General features: G+C 40.3%; 1 protein-coding gene across 2 annotated transcripts in view; it reads left to right on the plus strand.

Moving 5' to 3' along the window:
• The window catches only part of ywhae2 (tyrosine 3-monooxygenase/tryptophan 5-monooxygenase activation protein, epsilon polypeptide 2), a 33,735-nt gene extending 24,786 nt beyond the window's left edge, over nt 1-8,949 (plus strand). The window contains exons 5-7 of one of the 2 annotated variants that reach the window (XM_036580579.1): nt 1,893-2,029; nt 4,397-4,447; nt 7,558-8,949. In XM_036580579.1, coding sequence (XP_036436472.1) covers nt 1,893-2,029; nt 4,397-4,404 — 145 coding nt within the window. In that variant the 3' untranslated portion in view covers nt 4,405-4,447; nt 7,558-8,949. The remainder of the gene's footprint in view (nt 1-1,892; nt 2,030-4,396; nt 4,448-7,557) is intronic. The other variant, XM_036580578.1, reaches the window with a different exon arrangement.
• The last annotated feature ends 439 nt before the right edge of the window (nt 8,950-9,388 follow it).

A 9,388-nucleotide genomic window follows, 5' to 3' on the forward strand; every position in this document is an offset into this window, starting at 1 on the left:
TGTTACCATTCTCTTCTCTTAAAAATGTTTTCTTTTTTTTTCTAATAGTAAAGCTCTGCAGCAAACATGTATCTACCTATTCAACCTACTGCAGCTAAGCCATGACTGCTTTTTGAATGAAACACAATACAGGGCAATCTCTTTTACATACATCCATCTTAGGTGCAGTAACAAAAAGAGCCTATTTAATCCTAATGGATCAAGTGAAGTTGGAAATGGTCAAAAAATGAACTAGGACTGTTCTTGGTACATTAAAACCACACAAGAATTGTAAGCAGATCCTCGAAGAAAAAAGGAACAAGAAAAGTGTAGGATATAAATCTACCTCGGTGTAAAATAAAAGGTAGTGTTTGTTCTTGTGGCCTATTTATGGTTCAAAGTCAAACGGCTGTGAGTCACTCACAGGTGGGTCACCCATGTCAACCCGTGAGGCATTTAATTCGGCCATTCTGTGATTTGGGTGGCCAGTTGCATGTAGCTGCAGGGCACGTAGACTGAACAAGCCAGTTTCTGTTTTGTGTGTAATATGAACCCATAACGTTAAGCAGTTATTTCTTTAATGTCCCAGGTACTTTGAGCAGTCACCTGGGTTGGAACTGATGTAGCTTGATGTGCTTTATGCAGTGGGTGTAGCCTTTTACCAGTACAAACTAGACAGACTTCAGCTTTAGATAAGGCTTAGTGGTGTTGCTTTTAGTAATAAAAATGAATTGCTTGAATAACTCTTTCCCATTTGTTTGGCACAAGAGTCACCGGTTCAGTCTGTTTCAACGTACAGATTTCGAGGGTACTCATATGCATGTATCCATGGTAACCACACATGAAAGCCTCTCTGGTTGGAGCAAGACTCTGATGTCTCTCTTTTTGTACTCACTGGGATTATCGTAATCAGGCTTTCATTCACCAACCACCATGTAGGCTTGATGGGAACCTCTTTTAGAAAAGGCTGTGTTCGTTGTGTTATGAATAGAAGGCAGTTGTGAATATCACACCTACATCAAACCAGGCCTTCATGTCTGTCAGCTGTGCATCTGATTGGACAGGTCCTTTACAGCCACTCCCTCCTCTTGGCTCTAGCTAATTCATGACGTTTGCCTAATGCTTTGCATGGGTTATTTTATAATTTGAGTTATAGGCTGATTTGCTGTGTGTACTGCACACGTATTAATTAATAAAGGGCAGTTCTACCGGAATTTCTGTTTAAGTCAGTCATCCAGATGTTAAATCGTTCAAAGTGGCTTGATGGTGCATCGTAAATAAACTTGCCGACTCTAATTTCTTTACAGTGGTGGTGATAGAAACCAGGTATTGTGGCGTCTACAGTGCAAATATTTGCAGTGTCTATAGTTCAAATATAACCATTTTAATTACTATGCTGACACACAGTGGACCTACACGTGTCTTCTGAGTGTTTATATGTAGTGTTGATGGTAAAATAGTAGTAAATCTGGAAAAAGAAGTTTTGCCTTATAATGCCCTGCGTGTATTTCTCCACCATTTGGTAGATTTTAAACCTGTTTTAGGCCAAAGTCTTATCTCAAACTAAATTCGTACAATATCTCAGGCGTCAAGTAGTATTTGCAACCAGTTTTATAAACAGTTTTGTGACCATAACCGATAAAAGTTTTCATTTGTTTTCTTAATATCTTGAGTTATTTATATCACAACAAATCTTGATGTTATGCCATTATCACAACATAACAAATGTTATCTTGATAAAACAGTTGTTTATGTAGCTATATTAATAACATTATCTTGAGAAAACGTTTGTTCTGCTTTGAGAATGAATTAAGAGTTAAAAAAACAGTCTGTGGTATGTTTTTGAGGTTACGCCTGTGAGCTTGGTAAATGCTTTAGGTTTGACCTCTGACGTCTCTCTTCTTCTCGGTCAGGTTGGCAAAGGCGGCGTTCGATGATGCGATAGCAGAACTGGACACGCTCAGTGAGGAGAGCTATAAGGACTCCACACTCATCATGCAGTTGCTACGTGACAACCTGACACTATGGACTTCAGACATGCAGGGAGACGGTAAGCCAAAGCACACGCTGATCCAGGGTCAGCCACATAAGGACACCTCTTGTGCGGTGCATTCGGACGGTCCTGGTCAGCTCAGAAAGTTAGGAAATTCCTGTCATCAAATCATAACTACCAGTTGTTTGTGTTCAGTAGGGCACTGACCACTAATAAGTCATGTGAGAAGTTTAAAAATATCTCCACAGGGATTGAGCACTGACCTCACACCGCAAGTAAATGATTTATTGTTGGTTGCTTAATGAGGGTATGTCTGTTCACTGCATGTAAGCTTACTAGGAGTTACACAATAAAAAAACTGATTATGTGGCCAATGGTTCCGTAGTAGTCTGAACGCTGAGCGATTTGCTTGTCTTGCACAAACGCAAATTTACAGACACGAAAAACATGACATTTTTATTTGCCCTCTTATTTTGCCAGCAGCATAAACTCATTCAGCCAATCACTGTTGTCTCTGGCATTGGCATGGAGACCACCAGTATGACTGATCAGCTATGTCCCCACGACGCATACTTTTTGATAAACATCAGAAGGATTTGTTTGGCTTCTGCTTTATAATGTGGGGTGCTGCACATTCAGAGGTTGCTGAAACGGAGTTAAATATCCCAGCAATAAACGGATAAGCTCAAAGTTTCAGCTCCTGAATGAGAAAGTGACAAAGTTTTTTGGGGAAGATTTCCATGTTTTGTGGCACTTTGGCACCAAAACAAGCACAAGCGACTTTGGGAGGGGGGGGAAGAGGCACCCCTCGAGTTAAACAATTTGAATTAGTCTTCAGGAGAGATTTAGTTTGAAGGAAAAAAGGAACACCCACTACCCCACACAATCCATAACACATCACGTACATAAACCAAAACCAGGAAAAACAATTCTGGATGTGCCCCCAAATGTTACGTCCCCCTGTGATTGTATCTAGGGGTAAAGGGGAAGTAACATGGAATATGTGATGAGGGGTGGAAGGGAGAGACCTGGACAGTGGGAGTACCACGTTTAGACAATGATTTGTAATACAATATACATTCACCTTTAAAGGTTTTAGTGAAGTAGGAAAAGGAAACAGGACATTTGACTGTATAAAAAAAGAAAGCATCCAGCTAGACGTCAATAGAGTGAATTAGTGACCGGCTAACAGCGTTAATTTATATGGCTGAATGTGATCGAAAAGGCAAGTCTGCCGTCAGTACTGGGAACGCTGGAAGTGAGAATATTGTGTACGAAGCTAGCAGCAGTAGTGGACTACGGACAGTGCCAAAGCAATGAAAAAGAATGAAGCCTCTAACCTGCCTAACTGGAGCTAACCTGCACAAAAACACAGCGGGTGGTACTCGCCCCTTACCTAGTGTGTCTATACAAAGTGATACTGCCTTGTTAGATGTAAAGGCACGTCCAAACTGCCTGTCCACACATGGTGCTAGAAGGAGAGACACGGCGCGAGAGAGAGAGACGAAGTGAGGCCGAAGCAGAACTAAAAACTACTGTGGCTACAAATCCCATGTTCCACGAAGGAGAGTTTCACATTAACGTTAGTGAAGTCAGACTGTGCTTGTAAACAGAACTATGAATGGAATAATTTCAAGTAAATGTCTTTGTTTAGGCCAGTTTCTCAGATTAAGAGGTACTTGATCAGACAATACACGTAAATGTAGTAGTAGTGATATATTTACCATTGTTGCATTTGGTCTAGTGTGTTTATGTAGAGTCAGAGAATCTTCTGGTTGGTGCTGCGTCACAACTGGTAAACTTGGGTAACATATAACTTGCCTCAGTTCACCATTTGTATTATTGACTTTGTAAACCAGTTCTTTAGATCATTTCAGAAATTTAGCTGATTAGGAGTTCATGACTCTGAATAGGGCCGTCTGAATGCACACATTCTGTATTCTTGAGGATTTCAGGTTGAGTGTGGCTCCAGAGAGAGTTATCAGCTCTTTTCTGATTGGCTGGGCTCCTCTGGCCCCTCCTCTGTCTTCTCCCTAAATGCTAATTCTTCAATTAATTTCTGTCCTAACCAGCCAGTTTTCTTCCTTCTGTTTGTTTCTTTATCATTTTTTCTCCTTTTAATTTTTTTCTTTCTTTTCTTCTCTTTTTTCCTATGTATTTAATTTTTTTTCCTTGCTTTCTTTTTTTGTCTTATTTTTTTATTTTATTTTTTTAGTTTATTATTATGGTTCTCTTAATTTTTACTTTTTTTTCTCACTGTGTTTCTCTTTTTTCCTGTCTTTTTCTTTTTCTCCTTTTTTTGTCTTTTTTCTTTCTACTTTTCTTTTTTCCCCCTCCATAAGCAGGTTTTGCTTCTCTCTCTCCATCTCTAACTCATGCTCCCAGTGCTCTAACATCTCTCTCTCCTCCATCCTGCTGGTGTAGATTCATAAGGACAGCCCACCCCTCCCCTTATTCCCTCTAGAGCTCCTCTTTGTAAGTCATCTCCTCCTTTTTCTGTGTCTTTTCTCACCTTCTCTCTCACTTGCTCGCCCGTACACCCGCTGACTTCTGCGATTCTCACTAACTTCACTGCATCCTGCTGTGTGTCCAAGTGGAGATTTGTTGATTTGCCCTTAAAGGCGTTCACGATGGCACTGGCTCCAAGCTTGTCTGCACTCTGAACTCCTGACTGTTTATCACTCTGGTTTACTGTGAAGGTGGAACCATTTCAATACAGTATCGCAAAAAAGCAAAAATAAATGCTCAGATCAGGGTGGCAGTGGTAATCAACCTGGTTCTCAGGGCCCCCCCCAGATGGATCTCCTTCATCCCTATGTGAGACGAGTTGGGTTGGAACAAAACGGACCACCTAAGGTACCCTGAGAACAGGGTTAGGTTTTTCTGCCATTTTTTTAAATTTGTTTTTTAAACCAAACTCAGTGTGTGCTCTGATAAGTTTTGTCCTGTCTGAATACACATCTCCATGTTTTCTCAGATAGATGGCTTCACATTGAAAAAAAAAACCGTCCAGTGCTTTTGAAGAATGACTCAACCTTTTTACATGGTCTGGGTGGTAAAACTTCGACTCTGTGCTCTAACCAGGAGACCATCAGGAGGAGAAAGAAAAAAAATCAGTGAGAAAGTAAAAATCCCGCAGAGAGCACTCATTAAAAGGCAGAGTATAATAGCAGCTACAGGATAGTTTCGAATGGCCAGGCCGTTAGTTTTTGCTTATAAATTCTAGGCCTTGTGACTTTTGAGGTATATTTTATAAGAGGGTAGAGCTGCAGTAGCTAAGAAAAAGTTTTATTTGAGAACTTTTATTTATTTGAGCCCATCTGCATAGTATTTAATAAGAGCTCTGTAGACTCCAGACATTTCGAAAACAATCTATTTTTGCCCTCAGAATTAAAAAATTAAGTTGAACCTGAAAGCATATCGTTACATCCCTAGTTCAGTGTACAGTTGGAACCTTTTTGTATGGTTTGCATGGTGTTTTGAGGTGGAATCTGAATGTTTGTGTGAATGAATCCTCACTCTCACTGGAGTTGCTCAGAAACCAACACAACAGAGCTGCACTTGCACTCTCACCTGAAGTCTTGCCTTCTTTTCTCTGCTAACACTCCGCACACAGTCAGTGGGGCAACGTGCAATTGTCACCCAGCTGCTAGCCTAACGAGCGCTACGTCACCGGTTGCTATTCTCGTCCCCCTTGTTTCTGGGCCTTTTGTCGCACTTTGCTAATTCCTTACCACACATTGCTGCGTGGCAGTCAGCCATGCAGTCGCTATGGTTACGCTGCCAAGCAGCTCACGGCTCCGAGTCCTAACGGAGATCTACGACTGGTAAAATTAAATGTGAGCTTAAGTGAGGTGGTCGGCCTTGAGGGGCTCAGTTTGACACCCATGCTTCATTTCCACACATGCAGCACAGCACTGCCTGTTAGTTAAGCCTGATTATGTGCAGCAAGTTCTGAAAATGCCTGCTGTTCTGGAGCCACTGTGTGGTGCGTCTGTATTGCACGTTCTAAAGTGAGAATGTGTCTAATTGCATCGAGGACCTGTTTGTCGTTTTTGCGACACGTGCATAGAAATGTAATTATAGAATGCCATAACCTTTAGGGTGGGTGAGATGAAGTACTATATAATATAACAGTTCTATAAGACTTTTTGATGCACTGTGATGTCCAGTCTTATCTGCAAAAAGCTCTTGTGGCTACAAGTTTACATTTGAATCGGGCAGAAAAGCACCTAATTCCACTTGTTTAATCTGATGTATGGTCAATTAAGACTAAGTCCATGTATCTGCTTTTCATTCCAACAAAACTACACCGGCCATTTTTTTTTAATAAGATTGGACTCCCCAGTATTACACAGAGAGGTGGGCAATATGGCAATATTTTATCATTATCATTATAAACAATAGCTTTTCTAAGCACATTGTGAATATCGTCAGTACTTAAAGAACACTGATCAACTGCATGCTTTATAATTATTCAGAATTTGGCAAATGGCCTTGTTTGAGAGCTTTTGACCAGGCCGTTAGATTTTACATTAGGGTGGGAATCAGAAGGGGTCCTATGATCCGATGTCATTATACTTGAGCTATGACAACAACAACTGCTGTATAATAAGAATGTGTAATAATAATAACCACCACTAACTACGTGCAAAATGATATTCAGTTCTCTATTTTTACATCATAATCAAAAAATAAAAACTGATTACATTATATACTATTAGTTCTTATAAAAGTATAATTTTTGAATTAAATATTTGCAAAAGTGACATTAATGAATGAAATAAAATGTCATATGGGCTGATATCCAGGCAGCTTATTATTATTATTATTATACATTCTTATTATACACTGATTGTTGGTGGTTGTTGGTTTTTGTTGTTTTTCTTCTTGTTTACAGATGCTCTCTAAGTGCCCTAAATCTCTTATGATTCATGCAGTTGTTCAGTGTTCTATTAGTACTCATGATATAATCAGAAAATGCTCCTTTATGCAGTACTTGCTCACAGTGTAGGCCTACAAAACATTTTAATTCCTTGAAAGATCCATATGCTGATGCACAACACTGGGATTAATGATAGCCATCACGTTTGAACTACTTTTACATATTAGTTAAGGGTGTGCACCTGCACTTGCCTTGTAACTGGCTCTATAGCAGAGTGGTTAAGTCACTCTGTATGTGTGAGAGCAGAGTTTGGCTAAGACAAGTACAGCACTGCTATAGCACTTAAAGTACAGTAGAGCAGTGCACGCATGGAAGGTCATTTTATTGGTTGTCACAGCTCTTAATGATGTGTTCATTTCAAACACTAGTATGACAGTAACCATGAAAAAACACAATTTATCATGCAGCCCTAGGACGCATTTCAGTTAAAGGCTAATCTGAACGACTGTTGGACATTTTGTGCAACAATGTAGAATTGTTGTTTTTTTTTGTTTTTTTTTTTGTTTTGTTTTTTTTTTCTTTTTTCTTTTAATCCCACCCCTACAGCCCACCCCACCATTTACAGTAATTGTTATCTCTCTCTCTCTCTCTCTCTCTCTCTCTCTCTCTCTCTCTCTCTCTCTCTCTCTCTCTCTCTCAGGTGAAGAACAGAATAAAGAAGCACTGCAAGATGTTGAAGATGAGAACCAGTGAGACATCACAGCCAACATGAATCTCTCTCTCTCTCTCTCTCTCTCTCTCTATCTCTCTATCTCTCTCTGTCTCTCTATCGTATATATCCCTCTCGTCCCTGCCCCCCTCAGGTGTCCATGGTGTCACAGAAAGAGCTCTGAAGCCACTCTCTTCTCTGGCGCTTGCTCGCTCACTCTTTCTTTCCATCATTCTCTCTCTCTTTTGTCTGGTATGTCTCTGTCCAGCTTTGTGCTCTTTCGGGTTACGCCCTGGGCATTTTTAAATGTTGTTTTTTCCCTTTTTCTTTTCCTTTCTTTCTTTCTTTCACCCTCCTTTGACTTGGCTCAGTCAGATCCACATGTGAATTTGTCCACCAGAGAGAACAGGTGTTGCAGAGAATTTCCCCCTCGATTCCTTACCTGTCGCAATGCTTCCCACAGAGTCTTGTGTGCATACAGGCTTTATTTTATATCTCGCTTTGCTTTTAACTCGGCCTGCCGTGGCGGTACAGTATCGCTTGCCAGATTGAATTCGCAGTTGTGTGATTGGAAGAATTATTTCTTCTGTAATTGTGCATCGCCTGCTGTCTCTTGGTGGTTGGGATGGTCACGTCAGTGGTAAATCTCAGCTCTCTCTTCTGGAAGAGGAAACCCAGAAAGGGCCTTTATTCTCCTGCTTGTTTTTAAAGGGATGGATTTAGTTTGTTTTTTTTAAGTGCCCTCTGTCTCTGACTGGCCTGCTGTGTGGCTTTTAAAGCAGGTTTAGGCTCTCGGATGCATCATGAACGTCTCAATGCCTTGAACGCATTCCCAGCATCCCGTGGGTTTGTGCTCATAGCCCTCTATGCATTATCTTACCAGAACATTGCTCCAGCGTTATATATAAACTCGTCGTCCTCCGTCTCTTATCTATTTTTAGCGAATGGCTTGCAGTATTTGGCTTTGTTAGAGGAAATAAACAGGGGAACTCTTCAGCGCTCTGTCTCACTTGGTTTAAGTGCAAACCATGAGCAAGAAAGCATTACTGGTGTGTTTTTGTTTGTTTTTTTTCCCTCAAATTAAAAATGATCCATTTTTCCTTCATTTTTTTAAGCATCATCTCGTCCATGTGACTTCTTTGCCCTCTGCTTTGCCTCTCTTGGTCCCGCCTTCTCGCTTGCTCTCTAGGTCTGTCCTCCTTTTCTTTCTCTTTTTTTTGTTTTTTTGTCCTCTCTCTCTCATCCGTTCAGTATGTGTAACTTGAATCTGATTTGTACTACTGGATATTCTGACCGGAGCCAACAAGCACCGTCTGTATTCTTACTGAAACACAGCATGGGATTAACTTTAACCTTCAAATAAAAACAAACCTAAATTAAAAAGCTGGAGTCCTTACGTTTCTTCACTCGTATGGAGGAGGTGCAGCAGAAGATGAATTCTCTCTAATGTTAAAAATGCTCATATTTAATAACCATAAGATGTCTGAACCCTCTGCTCCACCAGAGGGCAGTGAAGAGCCAATGTCTTAATTTTTAGTCAGAGTTTCTAATCAGTTTGATCCAAAGGAGCAAACAGACCGACTACTACAATCGTCAGTATGCTTCAAATAATGCTTTTCAAATTTGAAACAAAACAATCTGGGGCATCCAGTAAATGATATCCAGGTTAGCTGACAGTAAACTGCTATGTAACTACAGCACTGTGCAGAAGAGACATCCTTTCATCTGATTTCCAGTATTCATTTTTACGCATCAGACAAAAGCAAAAAAACAACTAAAAATTCCACAAAGCCTCAACAACTAAATGTAACATTTTCAATAT

Source organism: Colossoma macropomum, unplaced genomic scaffold, assembly GCF_904425465.1.
Source record: "Colossoma macropomum unplaced genomic scaffold, Colossoma_macropomum, whole genome shotgun sequence".
Classification (NCBI taxonomy): Eukaryota; Metazoa; Chordata; class Actinopteri; order Characiformes; family Serrasalmidae; genus Colossoma; species Colossoma macropomum.